This window comes from Toxorhynchites rutilus, chromosome 1 (genome assembly GCF_029784135.1).
Source record: "Toxorhynchites rutilus septentrionalis strain SRP chromosome 1, ASM2978413v1, whole genome shotgun sequence".
In the NCBI taxonomy this organism is placed as follows: Eukaryota; Metazoa; Arthropoda; class Insecta; order Diptera; family Culicidae; genus Toxorhynchites; species Toxorhynchites rutilus.
In genome coordinates this window covers 178307003-178322220 of record NC_073744.1, presented here as the reverse complement: position 1 = coordinate 178322220, position 15218 = coordinate 178307003, and the positions used below count along the sequence as shown (strand labels likewise).

The following is a 15218-nucleotide window of genomic DNA, read 5'->3' as shown; positions in this document are numbered from 1 at the left end:
AACAGGGAATGAAAAATTTCATTTCTGTTTTCAAACATACGATGCATTTTATTTTTGTTTTCCCCATTGAAGGCCGCATAAACACCAGAAAGTCCAGAGAAAAAATAATAAATTTGCATTCACCTTGTGCTGTAGTGCTTTTCAATATAAATTAATTCGAAAAGCACTACAGGGCGGACTCGATTATATACAGACTCGAATTTCTTTCAACTGTATATAATCGAATCTTGTATATAATCAAGTCAAAAAAATTTTTTTATTCGTTTTTTATACATATACTAGCTAACCCGGCAAACTTCGTCCCGCCCATTTACTTGATTAATTCTCGAGTAATGCAGAAATTTGTGTTTTATTTGTATGGCAGCCACCCCTAAGAGAGGGGGGAGGGGTATCTAACCACCATAGAAACATTCATTGCACCCTAAAGTTTCCATATGCCTAATTTGGTTTAATTTGCTTGATTAATTCTAGGGTAATGCAAAAAATTGTGTTTCATTTGTATGGCAGCCCCCTCTAAGAGAGGGGGAAGGAGTATCTTATCACCATAGAAACATTTATTGCATCCTAAAACCTCCACATGCCAAATTTGGTTTCATTTGCTTGATTAATTCTCGAGTAATGCAGAAATTTGTGTTTCATTTGTATGGCAGCCCCCCCTTTGAGTGGGGGAAGGACTGTCTAACCATCATAGAAACATTTATTGCACCCTAAAACTTTCACATGCCAACTTTGGTTTCGTTTGCTTGGTTAATTTCCGAGTAATGCAGAAATTTGTGTTTCATTTGTATGGTAGCCCCCCCTTAGAGAGGGGGGAGGGGTCTCAAAATATCACGAAAACCTTCCCGGCCCCAAAAACCCCTACATACCAATTTTCATGTCGATCGGTTCAGTAGTTTCCGAGTCTATAAGAATCAGACAGACAGACAGACATCACTCCATTTTTATATATATATATATAGATTTTTCGTTATTTGAATATTAAAGAAGAATTTAATTTTTGATTCATCCCCTTAAAGTCAGATCTAAATTTCGCAACAATCTCGATTTAAACAATTCCTCGAGAAAATTCAAGCAAAATCTTCAAAAATCACGATTCTTACCCTACTGTACATATAATAGCTACTTAAAATTTCACCTTAACGTTGACAGTTTACATTTTTTCTTAATTTGAGTCATATTTGAAATGTAATTTTTTTTTTTCAAACTGTATATAATCGAATCATATATAATCGAGCCCGACCTGTATTAGAAATTCAACAACTGGTATCTGCCCAGAACTTAGTTCGCAGCAATCCTATAAAAGCCAACTGTTCTATACGCCTGAAGTTCAATAACTCCGTAAACCAGCGTTTCTTTCTATTGCAAACGTTTGACAAAACTTTGAGAAAAAATAATCCGTTACAATGCTTCAATCTTCTCCGTACCGCCATGCGATTCCTGTACAGATCTTCGGTGAGTGCATCCGTTTTATCATTTAAGGGCAGGATTTCTCCGGTCCCCTCAGAAAATCGACTGTCAGAGCTGATTTTCGGGCCTGAACCCAATTTCGTTGCATCATCCGACACGTTCAACTAGAGATGGGCGAGCGCTCACGAGCCGCTCATTTGAGCCGGTTCGTCAGAAAGAGCGTACGATCCACGGTTCTTTCAAAATGAGCCGCGGCACTCGAGTGAACGGCTCTTAAATGAACCACGGTTCAGAAAAGACCCACGGTTCTTTTATGAGCCGTGGCTCTTTTTTGAACCGCGGTTCATTCAAGAGCCGTTCATTTGAGAACCACGGTTCAAAAAAAGAACCGTGTTTCTTTTAAGAGCCGGCTTATTGGAACCGTGGATCGTACGCTCGTTCTGACGCACCGTGGCCTGCGGCAGTGCGGAAGAAATATGTTTCCCATGCTGGTTTTTAAGCGGTTTTTTTAGCTGTTTGTATAGTTGTAAATTTTGGCGGATTACGTATTTTTGTCGAAACCCCATAAATACGGGTATCAATTGAAAGGGCTTGACTAGTAGGACTAGTAGGTTATTTATGTAAAATGGAAATCCAAAATGAGGGCGGTTACAAAATGGCACACAAACAAATTTCGTCCAAACCCCATCAATATGGGTATCAAATGAAAGGGCTTGACTAGTAGAACACAGTTATTTATGTAAAGTGCAAGTTACATTCCAAACATTTAAAAAAAATTTGGGATGTAAAGCGGGGAGAAAACTGTGTCGTTATCGAAAACTGATATACTCTCCCGACTGATAATTCGACATGACCAACATTATATGGATCAATAGCAATCAGTTCTAGTGATTTTAAAAAAGCTCTGTAATGTAATGATTTCGAAGCTGGTAATGTTTTTTTACAAATCTTGAGTCAGGCGAATTAGTAGCCTAACCAATACTGCTAGATCCTCGCTTCAAGCAGCAAGGTTTTGGGGATAACAGAAAGTACAACTGTGCACATTAGTCGTTGATAAGGACGTTAAAAATGACATCCATAGAATACACGCCTACGAAACTACTACAAATCGTTGGTGGTGAAGCGCGGTCATCTGTATGGGAGGAGTTTGATACATTGGTTGGCAATCTTCGATCCCCACATGATCCAAAAGCTGTTGCAATATCTATTGTAGATAAATATTTAGTGGAACCACATTTGCTGAGAATAAGCGACCCTTAGCTTTGGTGGAATGAAAGGAAATTTATCTCTCCGCGGCTCTACTTTTTTTTGAAAATATTATGTATTCCGGTGACTTTAGTACCATGTGACCGAGTTTTTCCGAAAGCAGGACAGGTTTGCAGTGAAAGATGTAATAGACTTTCATCAGATAACATTGAAAAGATAATGTTTATAAATAAAAAAAAAATAAAAAAGATTATTGTGATGGAAATATATCAGAGAAAACCTTCAGTAAAGTAATATTTTTACTACACTATACTATTACTGATTACTGTTTTAAACTTTATTTTTTATGTTTTCCATTCTTTACATATCCGAATAAACCATTTCTTGAAAAGAACCGTTGAGCCGCTCAAATGAGCCGGCTCTTTTCATTGAACGCACGGCTCTGAGCCGCTCACTGAGATGAACCGTTTTGCCCATCTCTACGTTCAACGTCGAAACGATCTTTGTTCATTCACTAACATCCGTTGGTGTCAATATCTCCTCGATCCGAAAACCCATATACTGATGATAGCTTTGGTTGTCTGGTCTAATCCAAGCGAGAACAGTGCATGAATCGGTCCAGGAAACACGCTTTGTCACTGAGAGAGGTGTGCATGAATATCACACTGTTGAGAAGACCAGATCCCAGGACTTGGACTTGTCTACTTGTTGTTCATGACGTGAAACAGTGAGCATCTTCATGTGAGCTACCCATGATCTTGCAGCTACAAGCTCAATATCGAAATACACCGGACATGCACACGCAGATTTACTCGCGTCGACTAACACGTAAACTTATAAAGTATCCTTCCGATGTCAGAAAATAACGAAATCAGTTCCATTGGATCGAAGAAGCTCACTACTAGAGGGCGTATGACTTCTCGTTCGGTAGGTATTCATTTCAAACCCAACACTCACTCGAATTGCTCACTTTTCGTCATTCGGATATTCTTCTCCATCGCTGTTGATTTGCCTCCTACTTGTACTGCCGTCTCCGGAATATCAGACAAGTAATTTCGGATGACCAAGACGTAAATCAGCGAATCTTGTACTGAGTTTTCCCTGACCAGGAATCTCAGAAATTTCCGAACTTGAGTTCACATGAAGACCGCAACTTCAGCTTGTTCGGTTTCTTCTGGTTCAAGACAATCCCCACTGGAAGCTACCAGCATTGACCTGGCTTAGTAATGCTCCAAAGCTTTACGTGAAAACCCCTTGGCTTTACGGTCTCATATCTGCTGCTGAACTTGATCATATAGACCAAGATCTTTATTCAGACACCCTCCATCTGGTATGCCCTCCCATAGCTGCTAAGAAAACTGAAGTTGTTCCACTTACATAATGGACTCGTTTCGAGACCTCCCTAGACTTTTCGATCAGTCGTAATCAATGGAATCCTTGCTTGTTTGTCTTCTTCGGATTCCAACTGAATTAAAGGGTGTGTTACTTCGATGTTGTCCAGTGTGATATCCCGAACTAGTAGATTCCGTTCGTTATGGATCGGTACATCCTGCAACTTGAAACCCACATACAATCGTTGAGTTTAGCTCTAACACGATCCGTAGATGCCTTAACCCAGTGGTATTCAACCTTTTTTTAGAGGGGCCACAAACACATGTTAGGCATGGTGTCGTGGGCCGCAAAACAAAAAAAAGTACTACGAAATAACAATCACCGAGAAACAAACATTATGAAAATTCATGTATGAAACTTTTTAGTACATACATTTGGTAGCACTCACAAGGGCCAATGAATGAATGCTTTAACTGAGTGAGGATGTGGACTTTCACCAATATTTATAGAGTTCTAAACGTCATACACAGATGGGCCAACCAAAAGAGCCCGCCGGGCCGCAGGTTGAGTATCGCTGCTCTAACCGAACATCTTGGAACAATTGAGGTCTTTTTCGATGTAATCGATCCCATTGTTACAGTACCACTGAAGCACTTCTCAACTGTAGTAGCAGCTTGCCAGAAATGGCCAAATCTCACCGGTCCTTTGTGGGCCTTAATAAAAGGAGAGAAGACTTTCCAGCAGGCTCTCTTTCCTATACATTTTCGAATCCATTGTCTTGTTTGTGACGAGGACCTTGGTTTTCTGTTCACAGCTGCAGATCTCTTGCCAAAACAGGAACTTCTTGGCAAATTTATCAGCGAAAACGAATCTGAATTTGCTGGGGACATCTCTAGCAGTGGCCTTATAGAATTTCAGGAGCTGTCCAAAATCCATCTTCAGGTACGTTTCGTCATCCACCAGCATACATCCTTCGTACTTCGTCAAAACCTTGTTAAATAACTTTCGAGCGCGTTTTTTGGCCACCAGATTTCGCTCCAGCGTCCTGTTTGGTTCCTTGCAGGCAGGGAAATTACGACAACCTTCCCGCATACGAATTCTCTGGACGGTACTATGGTTAGAATTGTGTTAGTTTCACTACTACGCGTTGTCTGATCCATCTGAACAACGATTGCCCGTTCACGGAAACGTTTCAGCACATCATACTCGGTCGATTTAGCCACTTCCAGCGATTTCGCGATTACAGTAGTACTTGACCACGCCGGATTTTCAATGTGGGTGTCCAAAATGAAATTTTCAAAACAAAACGGATCAACGTGATTTTTTTTTTTTTTTTTGACGGCGCCAGTGGTTGTATGGTTAGCGTAACAGCCTCACAATCCGATCGGCCTGGGTTCAATCCCAGCTGGCGTCGTTGGGATTTTCTGAGGCGAAAAATCTCTGGTTACGTCTCCCTTCGGAGCGGAAGTAAAAGAAGTTGGCCCGGCTCATGAGTTGTTGAGTCTGATAGGTAGGAACAGGTGGAGTCGCCTCCCTGATGTCGGTGATTGGCACTAAAGTGGCGGAAATAGGCCGACGAAAAATAAGCGAAGATAAAAAAAAAAAACGTGATTTTTTTCCGTCGAAATATACAGATTTTCCAAACGATTTGCGACAATTTGCAACAACCCAAGAAAAAGTTATTTAGGGACATTTGATCAGAACTGTTCTGAGATGAAACTGTTTCCTGGCGTCCAAATTTTGATTTATTCAAGCTTTTTATTGACATTGAGTGTCCCGATAGCAATGAAATTATTAATATTATTTTAATTTCATGCAAACCTTTGGATTTTCCTACAGAATCTGTTCATAGAGTAGTTTGCTTCATTTACTCCTGCACTATGTGAGGAACATCATCATATACCGCCTTCATCTTCTTCCTTATTCTCCAGAGTACGCTTAGAGGCTACTTATCCTCTACAATGCTAGGATCTATAGGCTCTACATTCCCAACACCACAAACAGATGGATCCCGCAAGCACATCAGTCCAAAGAGTGGGATCCTCAATTCTAAGCATTTCCAACTCTATAACTCGTATTCCATTCATTACGCGCCTTGACGTTTCACCAGGTCGTGGAATTCCGCAACGGGTGCCTAGATAATTATTTTCCGAAGTCCTCAATGGACTCTAGAAAACAGCAAGGGGATAAAATTTTAAGAAAATCTGAAGGGTGGTAAACAGGTAACGAAAACCAAATGACAAGTAAATTGGGAGAACACGAACATAGATTTAGAAATGTGTTTATCAATAGTCTAACCGACAGATGTACATAAACACGCGTAAAGAGTTTCTGGAAGATTACAGGTCATGGCATGGAAAAGAAACAAGAAAAGGGAAGAATTAGAAAGCAAAGATAATTAGGGGTGAAGTAGATAGCATAAATTCAGTTTCCGGCGCATGAAAGCAATAAACCTTCGCAACACAAAAGGCCAAAAATCGCACCTTACACAAGGAAAACTATGCTAGAAGCGCCACCTGTTCAGAGTACTCAAAACTGGAGTGGAGCCAGTCTTAAAAAATGATTTGGATGGTTTAATTCTGGTTTATGTTAGGGGTGAAAATTAACATTCTGTTTCACCCTTGCAGGGACCCATCTGTTGCATTAACTCCTTAGGTAATTACTGATTCGATAATATAAACTTTAAAGTTGAAGGCGTCTTTGTGTGCCTTTGAAGAATCGTTAGCGAACTGTAAATTCGAGCGTGGTCGCAGTCAAGCGTTAATGAAACAGTCCCTCACACTATCATAGCCAAAGTTGCCTAACGGATGGTTTGATTTTGTGGACCCCACAGCAAAAAGAAAATCGCAAATTAACAAGTTTACCGTTTTGGATCTTATATTGCATCCCCATCGTGATTCAGCCTAACTCTATATACTTGAGGTTCAAAACGCAGTGCAGTTTTCTGTTCTGACCTCGCCGCTCTTCCCAGTTTTGCTCTGACTCAGAGCAGCTGTTGAAACCGTGAGCGATATAACTGCACATATTCTACCGGAGAATGGAAAAAGAAACACTCGACGCCCCCCATAACAGTATAAACTGCACGCCCCCACGCGTTTGTCGATGCTTCCAATGGTTGCGGTAGCCTAAACAGAACATTGGCACATATCAAACAACGGCTCGGAATCGACCAACTCAGCCAAAATCCTGCCTCCCGAGCACAACAACCTGGTGCTATTTCTCCACACTGAAGTACGAAAATCAATAACAGCCCGTCGTCTCCTGCGCTGCTTTTGCTTGATGTGTTGAGCTATAAATCGCAGCAGAATGAATCATACCTTCCCTCTTAGCAGTGTTGCCACATATACAGATTTTTCTGTAATGATACAGATTTACATAACTTTTGAACGGTTTTTTTTAGCTTGCCCAGTAATTTGTATGTTCGTAGGTTTGTGTGTTTGTAACATGTTTTTCTGTAGCGCTTTACCACATTAATAATTGCTTTGACCCCCTTCATGCTGACCGATTGATCTGAAATTTGGAACACACAATTATCTCTGCAGTCATTATAAAACTGACTATTTCTTTATTTTAAAAATCCAAGATGGCGGCCGCTACAAAATGGCGGATTACATATTTTCTCAAAACCCCATCAATATGGGTATCAAATGAAAGGGCTTGACTAGTAGAACACAGTTATTTATAAAAAAAAATGCAAATCCACGACGGCTGCCACCACAAAATGGCGAATTACATTTTTTTTTTAAATCTAAGATAAGACGTGACAACTGGCTTCTTACACTTCTTTCTGTATTTTTGTCTATCAAGCGCTAGATAACAGGGAAGCGAGATGTGAAGGTTGCCAAATGTTATAAAATTTCGGTAGATTATTTCTCCATGAGAGAAATAATGTGTTCTTCGTATCATGTATTTTCTGAGCTGTATCATTTTTGGTAATTCAACTGGATGTCACATATTTTGAACAATAAGTATTTTTCTGTTTTTTTTTGTTTGCCAAAGAAAAAAAGATATGCGGAGAGAGCAAAGAAAACTAGAAAATCTAGATTTGATAGCAGGAGTATGATGTGTTGAAATGCATGAATCAATTTCTGGTTCATTTTATTTATCAAGATACTATGGACCTTACTCACGTATACACTTCTCGATGAAAAAGAATGGTCGACACGTCATTGAACTTCGTTTTACAAGTTGAAGAAGCGTCAAAGATAATGGATTTTCAGGCAGAATGAACATTTTTCAAATAAAATTATGAATGAAAATTAATTTCTCCGTATCAAATTAGTGTTCAATGTGAATGGAAAACTTTGTTTTTTTTTCGTGTGGTAAAAAAGTCTCTTACAAGAATTGTACATGAATATAATTGATTATTCATTTTATATTTATTATGATAAGTTTTAATGGGAATATCGAAAAGTGTATAGAAAATAGGTTAAGTTAGGATAAGAAAGATGTGCTTCAGGTAAATAAATAACGCCAAATGAAAAATTTAATTCAGATTTTAGCAAATTTGAAACTGCCTTCTGGTCGGCTATTCTGATAGAGCCTATACAGCTATTTTTAAGCCTTATTGAAAACTAATTTCGTATACAGATGTCTATACACCGTACCGTTGTCATCGCAGATACACTTCGTTTCGTTTTAACCATGAAGTGTATACGGGAATAAGGCCCTATAATTCAACCCTGATATCATTCAAATATTTAAGGTGTAATTTGACTCTGTAAACGTTAGATAATATATAACTGAGTCTGATTAATGAATGTTTTTGGAAAAAAAACATTCAAATACATAGAGTACTGAAATTTTGATAAAATTATACATTTCCAAATTTTAACATGAGCTTATTCAGGGTTTGTTTAGTATGTATTATTGTATGTATATTTAGGTTCCAACATGATTTTGAATATTTTTTCCACTGCCTCGGTTGTTATTTGTTGTTTGCTCCTAATTTGATTGTTAACTGCTTTACAGTTGGAAAGTAACTGCTATTATGCTATGCTAGATGGCAGGAGAGTCACAAAAAGCAGCTATTCAAAGTTTTCCTCTATTCAAGGAACAGAAAAAAGGACGTAAAAGAAACAAAAATACACAAGAAATCGATAGTATAAATGTTTACTAAATTGAAATGTGAAACAACTATTATTCAATTTTTAATATTTTTAGCAGCACTGTAAAAAAGTTGGAAATCCTATTCTTGTATATTTATCTTTTTCAATTTGTTTCCTCATCAACCAATCAGAGTTGTGAGTGGTCCAAGTTTGATAGAAAATGTGGTCCGGAATCGGAGTCCCCTTTTGTCATGTCTCGTCTCAGCTCAAAACAAACCCCATCAAAAATGGTATCAAGTAAAGGGACTTGACCAGTAGATCACAGCTATTTAGAAAAAATCAAATCCAAGATGGCCGATATAGCCAATTACTTTTTTAAACGGTTTCACTTGACTTGACTTGGAGAACACACTACATTATGAACTACATAAATTCAAAAAGGTGTGCGTATTTTTTGTAATTCCCCCAATATCGGTATCGAATGAAATGATTTGACTAATAGTATACAGTACACCCAGGTTTTTTTTACGCGGATTTTCCAATTAACGCGGTTTTTTTTACGCGGATTTTCCAATAAATGCGGTTTTTTTAACGCGGTCACCGCGTAAAAAAAACTGAGCAATATCAAATCTGTCCCTCATGCTTCCTGAGACCATATGACGGAACTTAGTGCTATTGACGGATATTAGTGCCGCACCTATGTGCCAGGTTCGATGCATCTGTAGCGAACACAGATTCAATTTGCCCGCGTTGTTCACCACCGCCTATGCCAGTTTCGATGGGAACGACCACGTCAAGTCGGAGGACAGATTTTGCAACGCAAATGCCTGACAGAACAGAAAGAATTAGACCAGAAGCAGTTAGAGTTGGAACAGAGGCAATTAGCGCTGCAGAGAAAGCATTTCCAGGAGAAATACAAGCTGGGTCGCTAGCTGATGAATCTGCAAGTGCAAGAAGTATCTCGAGATAGCATAAAGCTTGTGCAAGAATGGGTTGATGAGCACACCACTGCGAAGCAGAAATCCTCCGTACGCAACATCACTTCTCTCTCTCAGTTCATATCTCTCCCTTTCAAGCTCCCTCAGAGCGTATGCCGCACCCCATCACGATTCTCAAGAGGATTTTTATGTGACCTTTTTTTCTATACGGGGAGTTTCCAATTAACGCGGATTTTCCAATTAACACGGTTTTTTTACGCGGATTTTCGAATTAACGCGTTTTTTTTACGCGGATTTTCGAATTAACGCGGTTTTTTTAAAGCGGATTTTCCAATTAACGCGGTTTTTTTACGAGGTACGTATCGTAAAAAAAAACCTGGGTGTACATCATCAAAATATGCTGAAGAAAATTAGGTAAGAAACAAAAATAGAAAAAGGTTGAATGGTTTCATTGTAGAGAAGTATACTAATCAAACAGATAATGTACTAAAAACTAGAAAATGAAAAATAAAAAAAAACGTTTTAAGTTAAAAGGTTTAATGTATTAAAAGCTAGAACATAATTAGGCAAGTAGCAGTTAGTAGTTATCACATCACTTCCTTCATTAATCTGGGGTTGGATGAAAAAATAATCTAGGGCAATGATGAGACTAAAATAAAATCGCGTGCCTCAGTACAATTGTCTAAATTCTGCAAGACAATGTATGAACACCACGAGGAAGGACTAAATGACTGTTTTCAACGCGAAACGAAATAAAATAAACTCAATCCGCCGGTTTTTCCATAATTGTACAATTAAAATGTTTTTTGTATTTTTTTATTTGGAATAATTCTCTATGTATCTGAAACTCTTAATCTAAGATATTACACATTTTTATCAAATAAGACCTCTGGGCAAAAAAGAATTGCACAGTAAACATTTTGCGCAGGATTGGAAATTGGAAAATAATCTCATTAAAAAAAACTACTGGCAAGCTATACCAGTGCACAATGGTCCAGGGAGTGCATTTATGTGGAAATTAGCATCTAGAGCTCGACAGTTATTCTATATAGCAATCTAGCGTTTTTTTTTCTAAGTTGCGTTTGGGTCACCATGAAAAAAACGGTTTTTTGCTCTAACTTTTATATTGCAAATTTTACATGCAAACTGTTTTCAGAAGACTTTTAGAGTTTACTAAAGCAAACATTTTGCGATGCACAACTTTGTAATATCGCAACTCTACTCAAAGTTATTGATATTTCTTCCCAAAAAATACGTTCTCTTCATTTGTTTGTCATTCTTTTTAGGGCAAACATTAAAAATGCTCGTTGACGGCATTTGATAGATTTGTATTTTTTGTATTTAAGTAAACTAAAATTGAAATCATAAGTTTTTTGGTGAAAAAGCATCAATAATTTTAAGTAGAATTAAGATACTGACAAGTTCTGCATCGCAGAATATTTATATCAATAAACTCTAAATGTCGTTCTAATACAATTCTGATATAGGATTTGAAATATAAAAGTTAAATGTTATTACCTATTTTTGACAACATCGAAATAAGCGCCCTATCTATGCAAAAAATTTGTCGAAGACAGTTTTTATCTAGAGAATAACTGTCGGGCTCTACATGCTAATTTCCACTTAAATGCACTTCCTGGATTATTGTGCAGTACTGCAAGTTTGCAATGATTACTTCGTACTTAATTCTAACGCAAAAGTTTTATCAGGTGCAAAATCCGCAATACAGATTTTCTATTTTCTCTACAGATAAGAAGATTTTTTAGCTCGAAAATGCAGATTTCAATGTGGCAACACTGCCACTCAGCCCACGGCTGCCCGACACAAACTTACATAACGGAACAACAAAAACAAAGAAACAGACAGAATCGATACTAGAGAAAAAAAAACTTACCCCTATCGAGAGGCAGTTTTCCTCGGGACCGGAGGGAAACTTTACGATAAACTTGGATCCAGCGCGTTCCTCGCTGTCATTCAGCGGCCGGAAACGGCACACAACCTTAATGCTATCCTCAGCTGGAATTTCACGATCACCCGACATTTTGCTTCCGCTCCGGATCGCTCTCCGTCTTCGTCGTCAGCTCTCCTACGAGTTTCTGTATGCGTGTGGATGACGGCGGCGATGATAATGGTGATGATTCAAGCACCCAACCAAACCAAGCTCTTACCGTGCCGTGCCTTTTCTTCTCTTTCTCCTCCGGCTGAAGCTGCTGGCAGAGAAGAACTTTCTTCCGAATGTGTCGAAGGTTCCGTTTTCGAGCCCCGGTGCAAAACTTTCCGCCAGGACGAATTAAAATCTATCCTAATTACACACAATATACCATATGATGGAACAGATCACAATCTTCTTATGCTTATTGGATGCTGATGTTTTCTCTATATACTAACAAAAACTACACTTTTTCATGCAGCGAGGCCGATTGCACACACAAAACACGGGTAAAACTTTTCCCCTTTTTCGAATTTTCCTTCACTCACGCCCGCACAGCGAAAATCAATAGAAAACGGGATAACACACGACGAGAGATCGCTGACGTCGTTTTCGACTCTGCTGTTGCTGCTGCCGCAGCAACTTCCAACTGACAATAATGGAAGAAAATATCGATCTAATTTTTTTCACCTTGCGGCCCTCTCGAGTGTCTGCCTCTATCGAACAGAATTTCGGCAAATAACCGGAGGAAATTGAAGGGAAACAGAAAAAACAGAAACGTAACCGTACAGGTACCAGGAATTTGGGAACGTGTTCAGAGCGGCACTGGTAGCATTGTTGGCCGTGCTCGCGCGTCTACTTATTCGTCGTTGAGTAGCACCGTGCCACGAAAATGGACATTTTTCCAACTTTTCCCGTGTCTTTTTGCCAGTCGTATTCTGCAGCACCGATTTGGCCACTACACCTCACCACACAGTACTGCTGCAGAGGATGAAAATGGCTTCTTCACTATTGAGTGTGCGTGTGTGTGTGTGTGTGTGTGTGGAACACTCCCGTTTTCAATGCTTTGCTCCACACTCTGTCCTTCACTACTGCAGAACCGTAACTGCACCGTTCGATAATCCAAAAGCAACTGCGAAGAGTGATCGACGACCAACACACAGCAGCCAGTGACGGGCAGAAAAAAAATAGATGACAACCGTCAGTGATGTTGCGGTTTGCGACAGCCCTGAAACGGTGCTTCTAGTGGTGGGTATTCGATGTGGGTTGGCTTGAAATCTTGCGGTTAGTTTCATTTTTAGAATAAGGCACACCTTCTTGCGAGCTACGAAATAAATTTTCTGTACTTAACACTCCTATACACGCGCATAGGTCTGTGAAATCAATAATTCGTTCATTTCTCTGAAAATATCAACCATACGACTTTGCGATTATCTCTTTGTTATTGGTCGGTATTATCATGCCGGGTGTTCGGGTTCGATTCCCGTTCTGGCCGAGGGACTTTTCGTCAAAGAAATTTCCTTCGACTCGCACTGTGGTCACGCGTGTTCTAGAGCTTGCCCCTCGGAATACATCCAAGGCGTGTTATTTGGCTTAAGAAATCTCAAATAAATGCCGCTAGTTAATGCATACGTTGAAACGGCAAAAGTTCCACAGGGAACGTGAACACCATTCAAAGAAGATGTGTTGGTACCAAGGGGACGTGTACCACTTTTTTATCACTTTAGGGCTGGGACACCGACGCGAGTATAGGAGTAACTTTTTTGGACAAGTGACTTCTCCCTATTTTAGAATGTTGTTCAATCGAATGTATAAATTAATGTTAGTGGCGTGGAATGTTTATTGAATACAATGTATAGGATCATTACCGGACTATTCTTTTTTTGATTTTAGTCCTTTTTGTCACCGAATTGAACGGATTAATACATTGTTATATTAATACGTGCGAAAGAAAAATACACATGTTTGGCTTTCGTACAGTACAATGGTCATACATATACGCACTTGCCAAAGAAATGCACTTGTGGAAGAATTGTAAACTGTAAACTATAAACTAATCAGTGGCTTTTTTACAGTTACAGTTTCGGGATTTTTTTAAATACATGGGCTGAACAATATCGATAAGGAAACAAGTCGCAGGAAGCTTCTAGAAATCCCTTTATTATTAGGCTGTCAAAAAAGTCCTGCGGTTTTTTTTTGAATTTTCATTTGTTCATAAAATTAGTTACAATCATCTGTTTTAAGTCAAATATGCGTCGTTTTGTTCGATGACTTGTTCCCAACGAGATGCCAACTTCATAATACCCCTGTTATAGAAGCTCGCTTGCTTATTGGCAAAAAAACTCGGATAGCCAATTTTCACAGGCCTACCTAGCTTGTTCGCCATGGACAAAAACAGGTGGTAGTCACTTGGTGCAAGGTCCGGACTATACGGCGGATGAAAAAGAATCTCCCATCCGAGCTCCCGGAGCTTCTGGCGCGTCACCAAAGAAGTGTGTGGCCTGGCGTTGTCCTGATGGAAGACAATGCGGCCTCTGTTTATCAAAGATGGCCTCTTCTTCATGAGTGCTACCTTCAAGCGGTTCAGTTGTTGGCAGTACAGGTCCGAATTGAGCGTTTGGCCATAGGGAAGCAGCTCATAATAGATTATTCCTTGACAATCCCACCAAACACACAGCAGAACCTTCCTGGCCGTTAATGAGGGCTTGGCCACCGTCTGAGCCGCTTCAGCGGGCTTCAACCACGACCGTTTGCGCTTCACGTTGTCGTAAGTGACCCACTTTTCATCGCCAGTCACCATCCGCTTCAGAAACGGGTCGATTTTGTTGCGATTCAGCAGCGATTCACATGCGTTGATACGGTCAAAGATGTTTTTTTTGCGTCAACGTGTGTGGCACCCATACATCGAGCGTCTTTGTGAATCCAAGCTTCTTCAAATGGTTAATAACGGTTTGATGATTTATCCCCAGCTCTTGGCCGATGCTACGGCTGCTACTATGCCGGTCTTTCTCGGCTAATTCAGCGATTTTGTCGCAATTTTCGACGACAGGCCTTCCGGAGCGTGGCGCATCTTCGACGACCTCTACACCAGAACGAAAACGTTGAAACCATCGTTGTGCGGTGGAAATGGAAACTGTATCGGGTCCATAAACTGCACAAATTTTATTGGCAGCTTGAGATGCATTTTTGCCTTTGCCATAGTAGTACTGTAAACTATGTCGGATTTTCTCTTTATTTTGCTCCATATTTGCGACACTATAACACACGAACGACTTAACCAAACAAAACACTGTCAAGAACTATATTATAGCGCGCAAAAATACCTTTCCAACAAGCTATAGTATGACTCGATACAAT

General features: G+C 39.5%; 1 protein-coding gene across 3 annotated transcripts in view; it reads right to left on the bottom strand.

The window, feature by feature from the left end:
• LOC129767374 (kinesin heavy chain) overlaps positions 1-13010 on the bottom strand; it is a 49036-nt gene extending 36026 nt beyond the window's left edge. For 2 of the 3 annotated variants that reach the window (XM_055768214.1, XM_055768192.1), the window contains exon 1: positions 11826-13010. In XM_055768214.1, the coding sequence (XP_055624189.1) occupies positions 11826-11972 (147 nt within the window). In that variant the 5' untranslated portion in view covers positions 11973-13010. The remainder of the gene's footprint in view (positions 1-11825) is intronic. The other variant, XM_055768203.1, reaches the window with a different exon arrangement.
• Between the last annotated feature and the right edge of the window lie 2208 nt (positions 13011-15218).